The sequence below is a fragment of the Hyperolius riggenbachi genome, chromosome 3 (genome assembly GCF_040937935.1).
Source record: "Hyperolius riggenbachi isolate aHypRig1 chromosome 3, aHypRig1.pri, whole genome shotgun sequence".
Classification (NCBI taxonomy): domain Eukaryota; kingdom Metazoa; phylum Chordata; class Amphibia; order Anura; family Hyperoliidae; genus Hyperolius; species Hyperolius riggenbachi.
This window is the reverse complement of record NC_090648.1, coordinates 218,613,145-218,636,219: the sequence shown is the minus strand read 5'-3', so window position 1 is coordinate 218,636,219 and position 23,075 is coordinate 218,613,145. Positions and strand designations below refer to the sequence as shown.

At 42.5% G+C, this 23,075-nt stretch overlaps 1 protein-coding gene across 8 annotated transcripts in view; it reads left to right on the top strand.

Moving 5' to 3' along the window:
• The window catches only part of NEO1 (neogenin 1), a 199,024-nt gene extending 188,934 nt beyond the window's left edge, over positions 1-10,090 (top strand). For 6 of the 8 annotated variants that reach the window (XM_068275752.1, XM_068275749.1, XM_068275748.1 and 3 more), the window contains 7 exons: positions 2,052-2,196; positions 2,540-2,778; positions 3,436-3,528; positions 4,383-4,484; positions 8,077-8,334; positions 8,411-8,541; positions 8,975-10,090. In XM_068275752.1, the coding sequence (XP_068131853.1) occupies positions 2,052-2,196; positions 2,540-2,778; positions 3,436-3,528; positions 4,383-4,484; positions 8,077-8,334; positions 8,411-8,541; positions 8,975-9,058 (1,052 nt within the window). In that variant the 3' untranslated portion in view covers positions 9,059-10,090. The remainder of the gene's footprint in view (positions 1-2,051; positions 2,197-2,539; positions 2,779-3,435; positions 3,529-4,382; positions 4,485-8,076; positions 8,335-8,410; positions 8,542-8,974) is intronic. The other 2 variants (XM_068275750.1, XM_068275753.1) reach the window with 1 other exon arrangement.
• The last annotated feature ends 12,985 nt before the right edge of the window (positions 10,091-23,075 follow it).

Sequence of the window (23,075 nt, the reverse complement as noted above, 5' to 3'; positions counted from 1 at the left end):
ACTATTTAGGAGGTGTATTAAGCTAGTCAAATAAATATGAGGTAGTAATCCAAAGACCCCCAGACAAGGTGTCAGCCACACTCATACAATACTGAAAATATATATAAATTATCTAGTGTGCATAAAAACATCAAACGAAGCTGCGCATTAGAGGCAGCGAATCGCGACTGCGTTTGCGGGGCACACCTTTCCCTTGCCTGATCCTCATCCTCCCCGGTAAGCTGCAGCCTCATCTCTTTGCCTTCCACAGCACTTTTATATACATTGTTGTTTCCATTCTTGCGCGCTGGTTCTTTCACTTTGCTTCCATGGATGGTCCTCTGTACTCCACCATCCTCTGATGGTTTTATGCACACTATATAATTTATAAATATTTTCAGTATTGTATGAGTGTGGCTGACACCTTGTCTGGGGGTCTTTGGATTACTACCTCATATTTATTTGACTAGCTCAGTACTTTTCTATTATATATACTGTTTAGGAGGTGTATTAACAGGCGTTGCAGTTTTGTGTATAATCTGCATTATTTACTATTATCATAGAGTGCACCACTGTTCATTGTTTTTAGTGTTTTTATTGATTTTTTGTACTGAATAAAGATTAATTATATTTTTTGATACATTGATTGAGTGGTGCGGTTTCTTAGGGAACTACCTGTTCTTGTTATGTGTATACGATTATTTAGTTCCTTTCTGCACACTCTGTTACTTACCCATATTTTATGGTGTAGTGGATGGTGCTTGGCCAAATTTGGTGGTTTTTCATCTATCTATCTATCTATCTATCTATCTATCTATCTATCTATATATATATATATATATATATATATGTGTGTATATATATATATATATATATATATATATATATATATATATATATATATATATATATATATATATATATATATATATATATATATATATATATGTATGTATATATGTATGTATATATATATGTATATATATATATGTATATGTATATGTATGTATGTATATATATATATATATATATATATATATATATATATATATATATATATATATATATATATATATATATATATATATATGTGTATGTATATATATATATAATGTATTGTACAGTATACTACAAGTTTAGTGACCCTGGTGTCCCCCGTTAGCCCTGGGATCAGTGGTTCCCGATCACCGATCCGTGTCCCCAGCAGAAAAAACGAAGCGCTCTTACTAGAGGCTTCAGTCCTTCTGCAAAAAACAGTTTCCCCGTGATCGAGAAACACAAGGAGAAAAAAATAAACTCAAGGTGGCCATCTTGTGGCCAAATAGTAAAACTACATCTACATATTTTTTACATTACAATTTACACACTTAACATTAAAAATTAACTGTTCATTTCCCACACCAAAATATTACCCAAATAAAATTTTTAATGGAAAAAAAAATTACAATAAAAAAAAGACATAAATAGTTACCTAAGGGTCTGAACTTTTTAAATATGCATTTAAAGGGGGTATACTACGAACATTTTTTGAAATTATAAGCTTGTAAATAGTGATGGCCGCAAAACGGAAAAAATGCACCTTTATTTCCAAATATTGGTGCCATACATTGTGATAGGGACAATATTTAAATAGTGTCACAACCGAGACAACCGGGCAAATAAAATACATAGGTTTTAATTATTGTAGCGTGGATTATTTTAAAGCTATGGAGGACGAAAACTGAGAAATAATAAATTTTTTCGTTTTTTTCTTATTAATCCTGTTAAAATGCATTTATACAAAAATAATTCTTAGCAAAATGTACCACCCAAAGAAAGCCTAATTAGTGGTGGAAAAAACAAGATATAGATCAATAAATTGTGATAAGTAGTGATAAAGTTATTAGCGAATGAATGGGAGGTGAAAATTGCTCTGATGCATAAGGTGAAAAATCCCCGCGGGCTGAAATGGTTAAGTGAGTTTTTCAATATTGGCTTTTCCTGTAACTGCAACATAATAAAAATTACTAATGTTAGATTATATTTTTAGATCTGTGCATGGGTTCTGTAACCTTCACTTTCATTGTTTGCAGGTAGTAATAGTCCTCATGGAAGCCCGACTTCCCTGGATCAGAATATGCTACTTACAATAATTGTTTCCATCGGCGTCATAACTGTGCTAGTGGCTGTGGTCATTGCTGCAATCTGCTCTCGTCGCTCCAGTGCCCACCATAAAAAGTAAGTTATACAAGTTTATGCAGGCAAAAAAATGGTGTTTCATGTGAATAATAAACAATCGTAAACTAAATCAGTAAAGTTATTTGCACAATGGCGTTTTTTCATAACACATTTCAGATATTAATAAGGTTGGTGATTGGAGGGTGCTTTTAAGCAAATATATTTCTGTGCAAGGGTTGCGATTTGTTCACTGTGATAACATGGAGTCTGTGTGTCCCCAAACATGGATCATCTGATTTGGAATAAATGATAGGTAGTCTCTCTCATGCTGTCCTTACTTTTTCTTTTTCTTTTTTTAAGCTTTTCTCCTTTTTCATATACAGTTTCTGCATTTTGTCCTCAGGAAAAGAGCTGCTTGTAAGTCTGTCAATGGGTCCCATAAATACAAAGGTAACTCCAAGGATGTGAAGCCTCCTGATCTCTGGATTCATCATGAAAGACTGGAGTTAAAGCCAGTTGACAAGTCCCCAGAAACAAACCCAATGCTGACTGACAACAGTCTACCACGGTCCCCACAGGATTTGACTCCTGGAGAAAGCACTACAGAAGGCAGCATTCATCAGCACAGCAATTCTTACAGAGGTGAGCAGAGCAGCACTGTAGGTGCCTGTTAACACAATGCAATTTTACCAAACAATCGACCTTCCGATTAGTCAGATTGGACCTGGATGATCGTGACAATTGACTACAAACCATTGTTCTATTGGATCATTTTATCGATCCATTTTGCAGATCAATTCCATCTGAAGTTATTGGATTGGTTATATATTGTATTCTATTCATGGGTCTGATCAATGCTTTTCACTAGTTTCCTTCCAATTGCAGCTATCGGAACAAAATGTCAGTCAGTAAAAATGCATCAATAATGGGCACCATAAAAGTAAAGTACTTACAAGTGGTCACACAGCTAAATGGGAAAGATAGTGTCATCCTGCCATCTTTCATGGAAATGTATATCGGATAATTAGCATCTTTTTGACCATCTATGTACAACAGATGCGCACTAAACCCTTCTCCTCATCGCTCCTGACCAATGCAACTCATTGCTAGCCTGCAGGCTAGCAACAACTTTATACAACACTTGTAACCAAACGGTCACCTGAGGGATCAAGTCCTGATACCTGCAGGCGACAGTACTCCTGCATGTGTATACACCTTCAGACTTAACAGAAAGTGAAAATGTACAGTTATTGGGACTGTTGAATGAAAAGCAATTTAAGTAACCATCTTCCTTAACAGGTCTGGAATCTGAGGATTCTGTATCCTCACTTGCTGGGCGTCGGGGAATGAGACCAAAAATAATGATGCCTTTTGACTCTCAACCTCCACAACGTGAGTTCTACATCTTATGGGGTTTATAATGTAGCATGCACAATTCTGGACAGCATCTGTTTATTTCAATTGTGCGTGGGTTGTAAGGTTTCTTCCCAAAAAACTACCATTGCAAATCTTTATCATTCTATAAAGTAAGGAAAATGTAATAATGTATCACATACATCGTAGTATAGTACATGCTTGCAGTGAAATGGTGTAGTCCTTTTTACATCTGGTTTTGTACGTTATGCTGTCTTGATCAGAGGCCTGAACCTATGTGGTAATAACTACTTGGACTGGGGTGTCTGTTTTATGAGGTAGCGTAATCTCTGTTTACCAAACAAAATTGCTAGAGGAAACTTGCAGTTATTCATCTGTGTCCATTTTACAGAATGGGCACACATTTTCATGATTCTATATGTAAACAGAATGGCAGATAACTCTGCTACCCGTTATAGCGGTGTGAGAGGGGTGTTTTTTTGTTTTGTTCAGCTGTAATATTAAGACGCTCAACAAGAAAGCAAGTCAACTTTATTTGATATCAATACTGATATTTTGTCAATGTATTTTTCCAAATGATAGATACTAACTCACCATTGCCTTATTTTTCATATGCATGTTTTTACTGTCAGATGGTGTATTTCTTTATTTAAGAAAGTGTTGTGGCCATTGGTTACACTGTTATTTCTTTTTCCTTCTCTCTTCTTTTGAGCAAATCTGCTCCAGTCTTTCATTCATCCTAGAAATTATTCATTGGTTCCCAGTCCTATTCTCACCTTTTCTGTTTATACATCACTTAAAGTTTGCTATCATCTCAGCTATTCACTCCACACATATTTCTGTCCCATAATTCATCATTCTGTCTCTTACAGCGGTTGTCAGTGCTCATCCCATCCATTCCATCGATAACTCTCATTTCCGCTCAGTGCCTGGGTTCATGCTGCACGTGCTAGGCGGAGCTTCTCAGGCTGCAGGTGAGAATGGCACAACTTGTTATGGTTGAAGGGTGCCTGCAGTGCATAGAAGGGGACCATAAATAATCTCCATGTACTGTAGGAAAACCAGTGCTCCATGCTTACCAACTCCTCAGTGGCGGAAGTTCAGCAGCTGCTCCCCTCATTCCTACTTTACCTCTAAATCTGCACGGAGGAAACGGTTGTGGTATTATGATTTTCAAGAATTTAGGCTACAAGTAGTGCAGATAGAAAACATCAGACTTTCCTAAAAATATAACATCATAAAGTGTATTTTTCAGGAAAACTGTGTGATGGTTAAAAAATTAAACACTGTGTAATATCTATTTTGTGTCTAAACCATATGTAAAGTGAACCTTAACAGAGGTTAAAAAAAAAAAAAACTACTTACCTGGGGCTTCTACCAGCTCCCTGCAGATGTCTTGTGCATACGCAGAGACAAACCAATCCTCCGGTTCCCCCACAGCCAGCCAGTTTCATTTTCGGTGACTGGGCATTCGCCTGGCCAGTGCACCTGCCTATCCCTCGATTGCACTCCCGTGGCCATCCTACGCATGTGCAGATGTACTTCGCATGCACAGGACAGCCGCGACGACGTGAGCGTGATCGAGGGATGCACACGGCCAGGGAAGTGCAGAAACACCATTCACCGAAAGCTAAACTGGCTCGCTGTAGGGACCAGAGGATCGGTTTGTCCTGGCGTGGACACAGGACGTCTGCAGGGGGCTGGTGGAAGCCCCAGGTAAGTGAAACTTTTTTTGTTTTAACCTCCTTGGCGGTAACCCCGAACGTAGTTCGGGGTAAGCCGCTCAGGAGGTTTTCTCAGGCCCTGCTGGGCCGATTTGCGTAATTTTTTTTGCTGGACGCAGCTAGCACTTTGCTAGCTGTGCCAGCACACCGATCGCCGCTGCCCCGCGCTCGATCGCCGCTATCCGCGCCGCCGTACAGCCCGGGGGAAGCCCTCCAGGAAATCCCGTTCTTTGAACGGGATTTCCTGATCGCCGGAGGCGATCGGAGGGGCTGGGGGGATGCCGCTGAGCAGCGGCTATCATGCAGTGAGCCCTTGGCTCGCTAAATGATTTAAAAAAAAAAAAAAAGCAAAAAAACGGCAGCGCTGCCCCCTGGCGGTTTTTAATATACCGCCAGGGAGGTTAAACTCTGGTAAGGTTCACTTTAAAGAGAATCTGTGCTCTAAAATTCTTACAATAAAAAGCATACCATTCTACTACTTATTTTCTCCGGGGCCCCTCTGTGCTGTTTCTGCCACTCCCTGCTGCAATCCTAGCTTGTAATTGCCATTTTTATGCAGTGTTTACAAACAAAAACATGGCTTCTAACCAGAGTTGTGATACGCTGAGAACAGCTTACTGTGTGACTCATGCAGAGCTTGGAGAGGGTGTGTATAGCTTCTGCCAATGACAAGCAGTGCTGCACATTCCACACATTCCAGCCTAAGCCCGACAGAGGAAAGAAGATAAGATTTATTACAGAGACAGTGCAACTAGGAAAGGCTGCAGTAAGACAGACCACATTAGAACAGGCATAGGAACTTATAGGATAGAATAAATAAGGCTCAAAATTTTGTTACAGAGTCTCTTTAAGCCTGACTCTTGGGATACAGGTTAAAGTAAATGGGAAAAAAAAATAAAGCAGATACTTACCTAAGGAGAGAGACTACTCTGGGCCCTATAGAGCCTTCCTGCTCCTCTCATGGTCCCCATGTTCCAGCGCTGGCTCCCCCAGTAGCAGTATTGACAAATTGTTCAAATACTGCTCTCTCTGGTGCTGAAGGAGGCTTCAGGAGCCAAAGTGCTTCCGAAGATGGACTGCTTCATACTGTGCACACGTGAGCACGCTGATTTGCGCACTCACACATGCACCGTATGCAGCCATCTGTCTTTGGGAACCAGCGCTTAACGGAGGGGACCGTGAGAGGAGCAGGAACGGGCTCCTCTGGACCCAGAGCCTTCCCTCTCCTTAGGGTAGTATCAGGTTGATGTAATTTTTTTTTAAAGCTTCCCATTAGTTTTAAAACGCAGATGAAATGCAGTTTGTCATTTTTTTGCTAAATTGCACAACTTTTTTTTTTTTTTTTTTAGATGGTACCTCTCATTGCCAGCACTGAACCCCCAAAAACCTTATATCCTTGGTGTCATGCTGCGAGCATTTAGTTTTCAGTCTGCTGTTGGGAAATAGTATGCTTCATAGTAGTGTAGTTACAGAGCCATGAGCCACGCAGTGCAAATTTTTCATTGGCTCCCACACATCCATCTTCCCGCAGCCTTGAATGTATAACCATTCACTTGAAAGGAGTGCCACAGTGTGAGAAAAGTATAGGCAGGAGAGGGAAAACATTTGATTTATTTAAGTGATCATTTCCACCACACCATCAAGGAAAAGGTAATAAAATTGCTGAAGAAAGACTTTAGGTGGGCCTTCTGGTTCAGTGACTCAGATACATCCCCCATTGTTATGCCTCTGATGCTACTCCATCCTTACCTGGTTCTATGGGTGTAACCGCTCTAATAGTTGAGAAAAACCACTTGACTATGAGCAAGTTCCGTACTTGTAGCCAGATGCCATTTGGCTCTTACTGGGCATTCAATACACAGGTAAAGTGAAGCTTTTGGCAATGCTGAAAAGTGGAACCTAGACTCTTTAGCTTCCAATATTACCATGAATGAGATGCTAATAATTCTGGCTTGCGTGCAGCTTAAATTAAATTTGTATGCAGCTGGAAGCTGGGCCACTCAAATGCATTTCCAGTTTGTTTTGTTTGTCCAGTTACAAGCTGCAAGCAAGTATTATGCAAACCTAAATATTTAGCATCTCGTAAACCTCTCTAACTATGATATAGAAGCAGTTACTACCTCATTTTATAGTCCCTGCATTAACCGCATTGCTCAGCTGGTCATTTTTGCTGGGCTGAATGCTGCCCAGTAAAGTGGATAACTTGTTTTACTAAGTCATGCAGTTGGAACTGTGAATGGGAGAATTACTTTATATACTCGCGTAAAAGCCTAATTTTTCGGCATAATGTGCTGAAAAGTTACCTCCTCGGCTTATATGCGAGTCAGTGGAGCAGAATAGACAGTGGAGCAGGTTTTGGTACTGGCAGAGGAGCGTAAGGATCGTGCCATAGTGATCCTGCTCTTGCCAGCTTGCACCCTGCTGTGTCCATGCCCTCCATTTCCTGCTCAAGACTACCTGTGTCCCCTGGCATGTGGAGTGTGCAAGCAAAATGTCAGCAGTGCAATGATCGTGGATTCTGCCTGTATGGCGATATCTGTCTTGTATCTATGACACCATCTAGTGGCGTCTTGAGACACTGCTGTATGATCCTGGGGCACATCTGGCTATGGGGAGGGGGGCTGACTTGTAGTGGGGAACATCTGACTACTGTGGACAGGGCTATACTGTGGAGGGGGCTTATACGCGAGCTAATCGCTTTTTCCTGGTTTCTGAGGGAAAAGTGGGTACCTCAGCTTATACATGAGTCAGCTTATATGCAAGTATATACGGTACTTTTCCGTTTTTGAAGAGATCTTTATAATGAGAGAATAATAAATACTATTCATTTTCCTTATTACAGAGTCTGTCCGTCATACCCCAAGCTGTGACACAGTAGTTGCTGCGTCATCTTCTTCTCAGACTGGTGGTGAGGACCCAGATCCTCCTGGTGGCAGTTTTCTACCAGGTTCGCTGGAAGAAGATTCTGGTCCCGGTATTCCTACTGCACATATCAGACCTACCCACCCTTTAAAGAGCTTTGCAGTTCCAGCTGTTCCAGCTCCAGCTCCCAGTGCAGCTTATGAGCCACTACCAAGCTCTCCCCTTTTGGCCCAACAAGGTTTGTCCTGCAGACAATTTGTATTCTTTACCTTCTTCCACCTTTCTTTAGTATAATGTTTGTATTATAATTTCAGCTCCAACTGCACTGTCAGTAAAAACAGCTTCGTTGGGGACCTTGGGTAGAGTACGTCCACCTCTTCCAGTAAATGTACCCAGTGCCCCAGAACCACTGGAGACCAGCAGGATGCTAGATGGCTCAGAGAGCGTAAGTGTGTGCTGTTTTTTTGTCTTCCTGAATTCTGTTCATTTCTTAAGTAAGGTGCAGAAAACAGGAGCAAAGTGATAAAAGATGTAAGAGAAAAGCAGAGCTCTGTATGCTATATTACACAAAGAAAATAAAAGCATGACAAAATGATGTCCTTTGTACAAATAAATCAGGTTTGCCATGCTGAATTTAGCATACTTCAGAAAAGTAAGATGTCTGTGTGAAAAAAATGGCTTAGATTTGAGATAATATGGTCTCTCCTGACAGCTTGGTGCTGTAGATTGATGTGCTACCAATTAGACTTTGGTTTCCTATAGTTAGATGAATGTTGGCTTCTTTCTACATGCTGTACTTTTCCACTTTGCTATTTGCCTTATTGAATACAGGTATTTCTGGTTGTTCTTATTAACAAAAGATCTATTTTTCTTTCTAGAGTTATGAACCAGACGAGCTAAGCAAGGAGATGGCTCACCTGGAAGGATTGATGAAGGATTTAAATGCCATAACTACAGCATGAAAAAACACAACCCCACCCCAGAGGCAAACCTGATACTGTATGGACAGAGGCAGTGCAGCCAGCCAAAAAGGGCCTCTGTGCCACAATTCAAGTGCACTGTCAAGAAGCAGGCTGGGGGCCCAGACTGTATATGCTGAGGCAACCATGAAGGGCTGAGGCCTGGCATTCTGTACCTTATCGTTTCCTCTGATTTCTAAGATTTTATGGGGGGTTTATATCAAACAGAAGAGGAATTTTATGTAAACCATGGAGGAATATTGTGTATTTCCATTGTTTTTGTTCTTTTCACCTCTGATGGGCCCTTCACTCTGTTGCTGTGGCTCAGTGTTATGTCCCACCACGTGGCCAGCTGGACAGCAAAAAGGACACCCATTGGAAAAGTTCCTTTTACAGAAACGGTTGCTTTTTGTGCAGTGTCTTCAGGCTGCGAATCACATCTGTTGGCAGCAACTCCCCTTCCAGCCTCTGTGAGACTTAAAACAGTGTTACTCCCCTTCCCCCATCACACACCACCACTCCCAAATTATGGCTAGATGTTCCCTCCACATCTCCGTCCACTTCCGATGATCCTGGCCTATGAGGGACTTGTATTGGGCCGCTGCAGCCAGATGGGAGGTCCAGGACCTGTATAGTATATGTAATGATGCTATGTGAGATGAGAAGACAGATTGGTTTGTTTGCTGCCATGGAGAAGCCTAGTGTTGTACATGGTATTGGTGGCTTAATGAAGCGGCTGATGTGTTGGCCTTCTCTTAACAAAGCTGTTTTTCAGCACTCTCACATATCAATCCATTTTTCATCTTGTGACTTCCTTGTTCTTGTAAATGGATTCCATCACCTTCCACATCCTCCTGTATATTGTCCTATTCACAAAACGCCTGGTCTTTTCTGTACAGAAAATTCATTCTATTTTTGTTTTTTATTGCTTTCTCTGTAGTGTTTAGAATGTATCTTTTTATTGTGACCTTTTTTTTATAACATCATTATTATTATTTGGTATTGGATTTCAATACACTTTTTTATTCAATCAAATTGCTTTTCAGCTTTTTAAATGATGCTCTAACATGACCTTTTGAATGTATCATTGCAATTAGCTGTTAAGTGCTCACATTCCCATGACCTATTACCCTTGTTCACAACGTTTGATTTTTCACTTTTAGGAAGAGGTTTCAATTAGTTTTACAATTAGGGAACGACCAGAACAGCACTCAATCGAAAAACAAGGTGTGAAAATGGAATGCACTAAGAAATATCTTGTCTCATTTTATTTAGCTGATTTTTTTTTACTGTACATTTAAGCCCCGTTTACACTTAAAGGGGTTCTTTCGCGAAAAAAGTAGGCAGTTAAAAAATGTGACAGATGACAGGTTTTGGGCCAGTCCATCTTTTTAAGGGGGATTCTCAGGGCTTTCTTTGTTTTCAACAGCATTTCCTGAACAACAGTTGCAAAATCTAACTGACATAATAGTGTGCAAGTGATTAGGGAGGCCGGCTGGTATCTTGCTATTTTGGCAGTTAAACTGCTGTTCAGGAAATGCTGTTGAAAACAAAGAAAGCCCTGAGAATCCCCCTTAAAAAGATGGACTGGCCCAAAACCTGTCATCTGTCACATTTTTTAACTGCCTACTTTTTTCGCGAAAGAACCCCTTTAATCAGTTGCTCTCAGTTATAACTGAAAGGACAACTGATTTTCAAAGTAAGTCCCATGTTTTCCTATGGCACCTTTCACACTTAATGCGTTTTAACTGAAATCTTTTTCACAATGCACTTCTATGGAGAAGAAAAAAAAACGCGTACCAACTGATTAAGTGTAAACGGGGCCTAAGGCTACAAATTGGCTGTGTAACCTAGGAGTGATTTTTTTTTTTTTCTGTTGATTTCTATCCACAGTTTCCTCAGGTAATTTTACATTACATTGTACTTCGTTGTGGCAGTAATCTTGCATACAGAGCGTCCAGAATGTATTCATAGCGCATCACTTTTTCTACATTTTATGTTACAGCCTTCTTGTGCTATGTAAGCAGACAGAGGCGCCAGAAGAAAAAAATATGCTAAAAATGTTAAAATGAGAGGAGGCAGTGGTGGACTTAGATTTATTTGTATACTCCAAAAAGTGCAAGTGCAACGCGTTTCGCGGGCATCTCCCGCTTCATCAGGCAATACAAAAGGAGCATAAAACTCAAACGGTCTGGTACAAAGCTCAGCGCCTCTGTTTGATGGATTCAGTTCAGAATTTTATACACAACACCCCATAATGACAACGTGAAAAAAGTTTACTTGAGGTTTTGTCAAATTTGTTAAAAATAAAAAAAATCACATGTATATTAGTATTCACAGCCTTTACTCACTACTTTGCCGATGCACCTTTGGCAGCAATTGCAGCCTCGACTGTTTGAATATAATGCCACAAGCTTGGTACACCTATCCTTGGGCAGTTTCGCCCATTTCTCTTTGCAGCACCTCTCAAGCTCCATCACGTTGGATGGGAATCGTTGGTGCTCATCCATTTTAAGATTTCTCTAGGGATGTTCAGTCGATTCAAGTCTGGGCTGGGCCACTAAGGGACATTCACAGAGTTGTCCTGAAGACACTTCTTTGAAATCTTGGCTGTGTGCTTAGGCTTGTCGTCCTGCTGAAAGATGAACAGTCGCCCCAGTCAAAGTTCAAGAGCGCTCTGGATCTGGTTTTAACCTCCCTTGCGGTAATCCCGAGTGTAGCTCAGGCTAGTCGCCTGGAGCTCAATGCAGGGTACAGCACGCAGCGGGGGCTTTTACTCGCCTCCCGGGGGATCCAGACGTTGGTAGCCATTCTCCTTCCTGTCCTCCGAGGCTCTGAATCACTCTAGTGAGATCGCCGTCGCCTATCTCACTACAGAGTTACAGCGCCACCCGGAGGACGGAGGTAAAATTGCAGTGCTGGAGCCCAGGAAAGTTAGTGAGAGCAGGGGCTGCTGCAGAGACTCTGGCGGCATGATTTTTTTCCCTAATTTTAGGGTCTGAAACATTTTAAAAAGAACCTACAAGCCAGAAATAATACCGCCAGGGAAATTTTTCCAGCATGTCTCTGTACATTGCTGTAGTCCTCTTTCCCCGTATTCTGTCTAGTTTCTCAGTTCCTGCCGCTGAAAAACATCCCCACAGCATGATGCTGCCACTCTCATGCTCCACTTGTAGGGATGGTATTGGCCTGGTGATGAGCAGTGCCTGGTTTCCACCAAAAAAACATGACGCCTGGCATTCACACCAAAGAGTTCAATCATTGTCTCATCAGACCGGAGAATTTTGTTTCTTGTGGTCTGAGTCCTTCAGGTGCCTTTTAACAAACGTCTGATGGGCTGCCATGTGATTTACATCTGGCCACTCTTCCATACAGGCCTGATTGATGGATTGCTGCAGAGATGGTTGTCCTTCTGGAATGTTCTCCTCTCCACAGATGAGCTCTGACAAAAGTGACCATCGGTTCTTGGTCACCTTCATTACCCTTCTCCCCCAATCACTCAGTTTAGGTGGCTGGCCAGCTCTAGGAAGCGTTCTGCCACTTACGGATGATGGAGGCTACTAGGCACTTTGGGAACTTCAAAGCAGCAGAAATTTTTCTGTAACCTTCCCCAGATTTGTACCTTGAAACAGTCCTTCCTCAGAGGTCTGCAGACAATTGTTTTGACATAATGCTTGGTTTGTGCTCTGACATGAACTGTCTACTGTGGGTACTTATATAGACAGGTATGTGCCTTTCCAAATCATGTCCAATCAACTGAATGTACCACAGGTAGACTCCACCTAAGCTGCAGAAACATATCAAGGATGATCAGGGAGAACAGGATGCAACTGAGCTCCATTTTGAGCTTCATGGCAAAGGTTGTGAATACTTACGTACATGTGCTTTCTAAGTTTTTTTCATTTTTAATACATTTGCCAAATCAAACACTTTTTTTTTTTTTTTCATTTTGCCTTCATGGGGTGATCTGTGTAGAATTCTAGGAAAAATGAATTTAATCCATTTTGGAATATGGATTTAACAAAATGTGGAGAAAGTGATGTGCTGTGAATACTTTACGGATGCATGCATCTCCTATATTTGAATTTGAACTGCGGTCAAAGGGAAAGCTTAGGGAAAGATTGGTACATTCTGACAGATTTTTACTACTGTCTGTTTCACAGGTCATCAGATGGTTTAAAGGAGGTACATAAACTGATGTGACATTAGATAAGCATCCATATATGTACAGTGCCTTTCCCGCTTATAACTAAGCTGTCTTCAATTTTATTTTATTTTCCTCACTGAAAGGATTAAACATTCAGGTATGCAAATGTCCATTTAGGACTATAGCACATCTTACTGATATGTTAATTACAGCCATAAAACTTTTTTCCCTTGCAGGCATTAGATAAAAAGGATAAATATTTCATAGGTTTTATCTCTGACACTGAAAGGCTTTGTCATTCAGCTGGGCCAAAAAAGGGGGTCTTTTAGCTTTCAGATAGAAAATACTGTAAAACTGATTTTTTTTTTTTTTAAGAATACCAGTTTGTTTTCAACTCAGGTTTGCTTTAATATGCTTTCCAAAGTTAGTCAAGGTTGTCCGAGGTAAATAAATGTTTGAAAAACAATAGTATGGATATGCACACCTAAATCATATGTGGTGTGCTAGCATCAGGAAAAATAAGCCATTTTACACAGAAGGAAAAAAAAGGTCCCTGATATAAAATTGCTGCACCACCATTCATAGTACAAAAAGAAGTTTATTGAAATGCTAAACAAGTCTAAAAACATTTAATACCAAAACAATCCACAAAACAATCATGTGGAGATCAAACATGTACAAAATCACAAGTCCCTCACCTCCAAAAATGTACAATAGTAAGCCCTGATGGCTGCTGTGCTTATCCAACTTGGTTCATATGAGCCAAGACTGGAATAGTGGGACCTGGGTCCTGATTAATCAATAAATTAACTAACTACCAAGGTTAATGTGCTGAAAGAATTCAAATAGGTGTAGAACAGACTTATCTGAACCAAGCAATGCCAGCAAGTAAAGTGATACATACGTGATCCTGGCCGGGCAGGGTCCCTTAATACAATGTGAGGCAGCCTAACGAGTAAGGGGTTGGAGGCACAGCAAACGCTCCATGCGTGGCGTGGTCCTGTGTGACCACTTCGTCAGAAGCGGTGCATTATGGGTTTAATGGGTTTAAGTACCTCAAGCATGTCATTCTTGGTAGTCTTATTGGTCCAAAAGATAATCAGCGCAGCTATAGTTGGGGCGTGACGAAAGCCACGCTCACCAGTAATCTGCGCAGTACAGAAGTCTCCCCGCCCTAAGGCGGAAGTCTGTCATAATCATTAACCACGCTGGAGCGCAGAGCACTCCGCCATGGAGAAAGAACTACGGTGGCCGCAAGAGTTCAAAAAGGAAAGGAAAGAATTTTCATTTAAGTCACTGCAATACAATAAGAACAGGGAGCGGTTATCTAACCTTTGTCAACAAAGGAAAAGATCGGGCACCATCCGTCATTCAGCTTATTTATTACGTAGACATAACGTGTGGCATAGGACATGGTACATATCACCTGTAGATCATGGCGACATCTGTGCGGGGTAGAGGTGGGTGCTCAGGGCTGTAGAAAGGTCGGCGACAGCCGTTTCGCGTCCACCAGGACGCTTGATCACGCTGCGTTCCACGCTGAATGACGGATGGTGCCCGATCTTTTCCTTTGTTGACAACGATTCATGGTTACATTTCTTCCTGTATGCCTACACGGAGCACACGTCAGTGGCTATTTTGTGCATGATTGTGTATTGGGACTTACTGTGCAGGAGTTCGTTTGGCCTGTATCTTTTGACCCGCAAGATCCCCTTTGTTGATTGGAGGAGTGCCACACTACCCTTTTCTTTTGGAACACAGCGTTTATCTAACCGCCTATAGCAAAAGGAAAGGAGTGTCACTGGGAACAAGCAGACTAAACTCTACTCCTATTGGAGAGTAGAATACACTTGAATATTAATATAATTTCCAACATGTCTATATATTATACCATAGTGCCCCCCCCCCCCCCTAATATAATAATTTATTTTGCGTGTGAGCGAATTTATGTATGTAAATTACTGATTCAATACGGACACTTCATATGTGTCCTCTGTGCATTTGGTGTACTTAGTGTATTTGAATGGTATAATATATACACATGTTGGAAATGATATTAATATTCAAGTGTATTCTACCCTCCAATAGGAGTAGAGTTTAGTCTGCTTGTTCCCAGTGATGCTCCTTTCCTTTTGCTATAGGCGGTTAGATAACCGCTCCCTGTTCTTATTGTATTGCAGTGATTTAAATGAAAATTCTTTCCTTTCCTTTTTCACCTCTTGCGGCCACCGTAGTTCTCCTTTCTCCACGGCGGAGCGCTCTGCGCTCCAGCGTGGTTAATGATTATGACAGACTTCCGCCTTAGGGTGGGGAGACTTCTGTACTGCGCAGATTACTGGTGAGCGTGGCTTTCGTCACGCCCCAACTATAGCTGCGCTGATTATCTTTTGGACCAATACGACTACCAAGAATGACATGCTTGAGGTACTTAAACCCATTCTACCCATAATGCAACGCTCCTGACGAAGTGGTCACGCAGGACCACGCCACGCATGGAGCGTTTGCTGTGCCTCCAACCCCTTACTCGTTAGGCTGCCTCACATTGTATTAAGGGACCCTGCCCGGCCAGGATCACGTATGTATCACTTTACTTGCTGGCATTGCTTGGTTCAGATAAGTCTGTCCACATCTTATGCACCTTATATTTGTTTACTTGAAGGCTCATGCTCATGGGCATATTGCCTTTAGATTGCACACTGCATTTATACTTCTACACCTATTTGAATCCTTTCAGCACTTTAACCTTGGTAGTTAATTAATTTATTGATTAATCAGGACCCAGGTCCCACTATTCCAGTCTTGGCTCATATGAACCAAGTTAGATAAGCACAGCAGCCATCAGGGCTTATTATTGTACATTTTTGGAGGTGAGGCACTTGTGATTTTGTACATGTTTGATCTCCACATGATTGTATTGTGGATTGTTTTGGTTTTAAATGTTTTTAGATTTGTTTAGCATTTCAATAAACTTCTTTTTGTGACTATGAATGGTGGTGCAGCAATTTTATATCAGGGACCTTTTTTTTTTCCTTCTGTGTAAAAATGTAAATAAATTGTTGAGAACTGAAATGCGACCTGACAGATGTTCTACCTCTTGCCAACATTACACAAATTCTGTTCAATGGGCAGACATCACTACAAACTTTTATTTATTATTTTGTCCAAACAACCACCACCTTGTTAAATCTCCTTTTCACTTAAATATGAAAATTCTTGGCAGGAGTTTAATTGTACGTAATCCATCTGGTGTACATTCCCAATATATGCCCCTGTTAATATTTCAATAATGAAACCAGTGACATTGTCAGAAACCTCTATAAGGCACTTCAAATATTTGAGTGGTTAGTCCAAAGAGCAGAAATATACATCTCTTCAAATACCTGCACAGGCATTGAGGGAAACTCTTCTCTAAACCCTCTTTGGTTGGAGTCAGGATTTTACAGTTCTGGGACCTAATGGCGAGTGAAGAGCTTTTAAACTATTTGTTATAAATATAAAGCAAGAGGAGTAATGTGGTAAATGTTGGTTTTATCTACCAAGCTTAATTATAACACACCGTTGCAACCAATGGAGTTCTCAGGTGTAATAAAGTATGACAACTGTGCCATGCATCAGGGCTAGACAAATTGCGTTGTCTTCAGAATTCATGTAGCATGACAAAGCACCATCCACAGTACGCAAGTCTTTGAGATTCAGGCTGCATTCACAGTGGGATGTTGCGTAGCTGCGTTATAAGACCGACACAGCTTACTGCACTGGAATGCTAATCCTATGGGATGGTTAGCGTCGCATTGTAACGTTAGAGGAACTGTATCCTCCTATTCTACTCAGCACCAGTGTGTAGATCAGTGGTCCTCAAACTAAGGCCCGCAGGCCGTATGTGGCCCCCTGAGGCTTTTTTACTGGCCCCCACACAGAAAATGTATTTATAGATGCGGTCAGCTACATCTTTAAATATTGGTGGTCTGCATATGGAATAGCAGAGCTGGCATCACCCATCCACATGGAAGCCAGAAAGCAGTAATGTCTCTGGTTTCCAATCAAATTTCACATCAGGTGACACTGCTGTCCAATTGGACTGCAGGTTGTCACCTGGGTATGCTTCACTGTCTGGCCTGCAAAGACTTCTACATCATCTTTCGTATACTCCGGCCCACTAGCAGTCTAAAGTATGTTGACCTGGCTCTTGACACAAAATGTTTGGGGACCCCTGGTGTGTAGATCACGCCCACTTTATAGGGGAAAAACAAGTATCTCCTAGTAAAATAATATAAATTTACTTCAGTTTTGTAGCGTTAACCAGTAAGCCACGCCGAACAACACACTAGCTACATTCATGGCTTTTTATTAATTAGCCTACTCGCATTGTCTTGAGGGTAGTGACGTTTAGAAATGTCACAAGCTCTCTCCTCGTGTTTGGAAAAAAAGTCTCCTTCAACAAGAGACAGGCAGCAGAGTGTGCCGGCCACGCCCCCAAATCTGGTGCAGTGCCAGCAGCGTGTATTTAGCAAGTCTGCTCACTCATCCACCGCCCTCACTGTTACTCTCCCTCAGAAATGACAGGCAACAGGTAATCACCAGCATCTAATGAAATGTATTCCGTGTGAAAACGCTGCCTGCCTGATGCATCTGGGGGAGGGGAGACACAGCAGGAGAGTGCTGACTTCTTAGCCCTGGACTTTTTTTTACTTTGAGTTCAGAAACAAAGCAGAGAGCAGTGAAGGTCAGTGACAGGCTGCCAGCAATGCTGTACACTGCTGTCTCTCCTGTGCTTTGCTTCAGAAAGTAGAAAAAAGTGCAGAGCTAGAAGTCAGACCTCTCCTGCTGTCCCTTATATATACTTTAAACAAGTCATCAGGGATTTGAGGAAAATAAGTGCTACTTACCCGGGGCTTCGTCCAGCCCCAAGCTCCCAGCATGTCCCTCACTGCAGCTCCGCGGTGACCCGTTCACCTGTGAAGCTTCCCGATCCCTGGCGATGACGACGTCAGGCCAACCAGGAGGTCGGCCTGTACTGCAGCTGCGCGAGGGGTGCTGTCAATCACTGCCACGTGGACCGGAGCGTACTGTGCAGTAGCACTTATTTTACTCATATCCCTTGATGACTCCTTTAAAGAGTACCTGAACTGAACATAAAAAGTAAAAATAACCATACACAGGTCATACTTACCTCCTGTATAGTCTACTCCTCAATCTTTCTCCTCTCCTGCGTCCCATTTGTCCACTGTGATCAATGAAATTCTCCGTTCTCCATTTTAAAAACGGCCATTACCCCCTAACAGCTTCCTAGTCAGCACACTGTTAAACTGTAATATCACACCACTTGAGCCATAGGGAAACATGGACATTACCTTGCACATTCAGTTGTATCTGACAGCTGCTGATATACAGGTATAACTGACTGCAACTCACAGCAAAATATTGTCAGAACTGAAAGGGATCCCTGTAAGAAGAAAATGGTGAACTTTTGAGAGGAACTGACGGTGAGGTTAGTATGTAATATTCATTTGCAGCTACGTCATGTGTTTGTTTTGACACCGGATTAGATTGTGAGCTCCTCTGAGGACAGTCCGTGACATAACTATGTACCCTGTACAGTGCTGCAGAAGATGTCGTTCCTGTATAAATACATAATAATATGGTAGGACATTAGACTGGCGACAAAAGACAAGACTACGGGATATCACCTATGAAATAACCTCGTCTCACCCTATATGGAAATCCTCAATTAGTACAAAGCATAAGGGAGCCTTAGGTATATTCAAATTGGTAGCAAAATTTTAATTCCTATTACTTGCGTACAAAACACCCCAAACGACACCCAATAAAAAATTCCACCCCTAAAACCACTGTAACCAACTGAATGCTTGGTCTATGACCTGTGTGAGATAATTGCAGTCCTGGAGTGCACTCCTATTTGAACCAGCGCTGTTATTTTAAATCTTCAGGCCCATTCAGAGAATCACAGCATATATGACAGCCAAGTTAGCGTGGAAAAGGTATCTTCATCCTCAACCCGTATGCATTCCAAAGCATACCTCTAAACATTGTAGTTTTTACATGCGCATTACAGCCACAGCTTGTGTCTAACCTCTCCAGCCCTGTACGGCAACAGTAACTTCAGGTAATAACTTTATAGCCTCCAACTCACGTGACCTGGCACGGAACAGTGCTCTTTCACCCCTCCGAGATGGCCTGGAGACCCGCAGCAGCCAGCCGTGTTGTCGGCGGAGATGGGCTGCGAGATGGCGTGTTGTACATTTGGCCGGGAGCAGAGCGAGAGGAAGCGCATGGAGGTACGGGGAGGATGCGGCACCGCACGTCTGATGAAATCCGATAGGATGAAACACGTCACGTGCGCCTGTGACGCCAACTAGGTGAGCGGTGCCGCGTCCTCCCCGTACCTCCATGCGCTTCCTCTCGCTCTGCTCCCGGCCAAACGTACAGCATGCCATCTCGCAGCCCATCTCCGCCGACAACACGGCTGGCTGCTGCGGGTCTCCAGGCCATCTCGGAGGGGTGAAAGAGCACTGTTCCGTGCCAGGTCACGTGAGTTGGAGGCTATAAAGTTTATTACCTGAAGTTACTGTTGCCGTACAGGGCTGGAGAGGTTAGACACAAGCTGTGGCTGTAATGCGCATGTAAAAACTACAATGTTTAGAGGTATGCTTTGGAATGCATACGGGTTGAGGATGAAGATACCTTTTCCACGCTAACTTGGCTGTCATATATGCTGTGATTCTCTGAATGGGCCTGAAGATTTAAAATAACAGCGCTGGTTCAAATAGGAGTGCACTCCAGGACTGCAATTATCTCACACAGGTCATAGACCAAGCATTCAGTTGGTTACAGTGGTTTTAGGGGTGGGATTTTTTATTGGGTGTCGTTTGGGGTGTTTTGTACGCAAGTAATAGGAATTAAAATTTTGCTACCAATTTGAATATACCTAAGGCTCCCTTATGCTTTGTACTAAAGGACATTAGACTGACTACGGTGGGATTAGATTGTGAGCTCCTCTGAGGACAGGCAGTGACATGACTATGTACTCTGTACAGTGCTACAGACTATGTCAGATGAGTGTGCTCTTCAGGGCCCATTCACACTGGGGTGATTCGCAGGAGTTTTCTGCGGGTTAAAGTGCTTGTGTAATCCCAATCACTCAAAAATCATGAAAATGTAGTCAAAAATATGCGCTTGCGGCCAAAAAAAAAAAAAATTACAGCCGCAAAACGGTAGCGCTAATTGCTAACATTTTGTGATCCCCAGTGTGAATGGGCCCAATCTGTCCTACTCTGGTGGCTGGCTCTGCAGACTGCTCCAGCATCACTACAGTACAAAGCTCTTGGGGATCGGGGGGGGGGGGAAGGGGGGCTGGAGACAGGGTGCTGTACTCAAGACACTACTGAATAGGGACTGTCTACAAATCTTTGTATTTCTTATCAATGGACGAGCAGATGCAGTCATTAGCAGAATTGTGTAGGAGGCAGAAAGCTTGTTTTATTGTGACTATACATCAGGTGGCCGATTGACCATCTGACTTCGATTATTATAATCAAATCGGATGAAAATCACGCCGCCAAGTGCATGCCCGATTGACAACGCAACCAATTTCAGGCTGAAATTGGGCACATGAGTCAATCGGAAATGCTGCAAATTGGCTATCGTGGTTGGTCTGGTCATAGCGGTAAAGGCAAGCGATATTGGGGTGAGTGACGAAACTCCTGGTGCGGTTTATGTATGTGTAATTACACATTACCTGTCCTGTGTCGCAGTGCCCGCCCTCTTCTGAATCTGCTGCTACAGTTCCCATACTTGCTGCCGGCACATATCTCGCTGGTGCGCATGTGCGTTGTCACACTGGCCGGCATTTATAGGGAGGAGCGGTGGAAGACAGATACAGGACAGGTAATGTATAAATACACATACATGTACATACATTTATACACAGAGGAACAGCGGCGGGCTCGGCCGATTTCCAAGAGATTTCATGCTGAAATTGATCGGGAATTGGCCTGCGGTGTATGGGCAGGAAACAGAGCTCTCTCTAATCAGATTCGATTAGAGAGATTTGTCTCTTGGTCGAACCTGCCCATCATCGCCTGATGTATGGCTACCTTTAGTTTTCAGTCTCTCAAGACATTGAAAAGAAACTTTTTCTTTTTTTCCTGGTCTGCCAGAATTTTTTTTCCAAATTTTGATGTGTGTTTCTGTGCATTTTTTATGCATTTGCCGTTTTTCTGATTGGCAAAGGGCAAGTGTTGTCTTGAAAATAGATACTAGTGGTTAACTCCATACATAACGCAAAACACATTTCTATGCGTTTTTCATGCGTTCCTATACTTTACATTCAAACGCAAAATGCATCATAATCGCACAGACATGGGTTTGCATTTTTTAAAAATCGGAATGCAGCAGTGGAAAAGGCCACCCAAGATTCTTATTCTAAACAGGCTGCACTTCAGAATCAGCAAACGCATGAGTTTTACGTTTCTGGCAAAAACGCAGCTAGTGGAAAAGGGCCCTTGGGCTGTAATGCCAGTGGTTTGAAACGCCTCTGCTATTCAGCTACATTACAATACAATACTCAGCAGCTCCAGCTCATTCCCTGTCTGCTTCTCTTTACACATGTGCATATTACACTTCCTGGGCTTCTGCAAGTTGTCAGGGGGAAAAAAAGGTTGGGGAAGGAGGCTGTAACAACCTTCACTGTGGGTGTGTTTTCAACTGCTGGGATGAAGAAAAAAAAAAACGTGCTAATCCTGCCAGTATTAAACAGATCCTCCCAGGCTGCCTATGGCATTTTTACAGAACTTTGCTGACAGGGTTACGAGATTTATTAGTCAATCCTTATCTATACACTTAAATCACTGTCTTATACTGCTTTTTAAAGGGGAACTGAAGAGGTATACGGAGGCTGCCATATTTATTTCCTTTTAATCAATACCAGTTGCCTGGCAGCCCTGCTGGTCTATTTCTCTGCAGTAGTATCTGAATAACACCAGAAACAAGCATGCAGCTAATCTTGTCAGATCTGACTTTAAAGTCTAAAACACCTGATCTGCTGCATGCTTGTTCAGGGGCTATGGCTAATAGTATTAGAGGCAGAGGATCAGCAGGGCTGCCAGGCAACTGGTATTGCTTAAAAGGAAATAAACATGGCAGCCTCCATATACCTCTCTCTTCAGTTCCCCTTTAAGGAATTTTTATTCCTTCTTACAGTTCCTCTTTAAGGTACCGTATTTTTCGGAATAGAAGAGGCTCTGGCATATAAGACGCACCTAGGTTTAAAGAAAACTAAACCTATGTGCGTCTATACTGCAGGTGCGTCTTATGGACATTTATCCCCCCCAAAATGTTTCTAATCTCTATCTACACTACACTGCCCAGTTACACTACACTATGCCCTATTTACCCTAAACTACAATTAACTACACTAAACTACACTCCAATTAACTACACTACACTACAATACACTTTCATACATTACCTGATCCTCCCCCAGGCTGTCGGCGATTCTCTTCAGCATCCTCCTTTCATCCTGGGTCCCGCAGCGCGTTCCTCTTCAGTGGCAGCGGTAGGTAGGGACACCGGCCGCCTACCTCTGTGCAGAGCCACCGGGGTCCGCTGGGCCATCTCTATAAACACTGCCGGGGTTCGCTGGGTCATCTGCATAATAGCCGCTGGAGTTTGCTGGGTCGCCACCTCCATACATGCAGTTCTCTGCACTAGCCTCGCACGTGCGCAGCTAGTGCAGAGAACTGCGTGTATGGAGGCGGCGACCCAGCGAACTCCATCGGCTATTATGCAGATGACCCGGCGGCTCTGCACAGCGGTAGGCGGCCGGTGTCCCTGCCTACCGCTGCCACTGAAGAG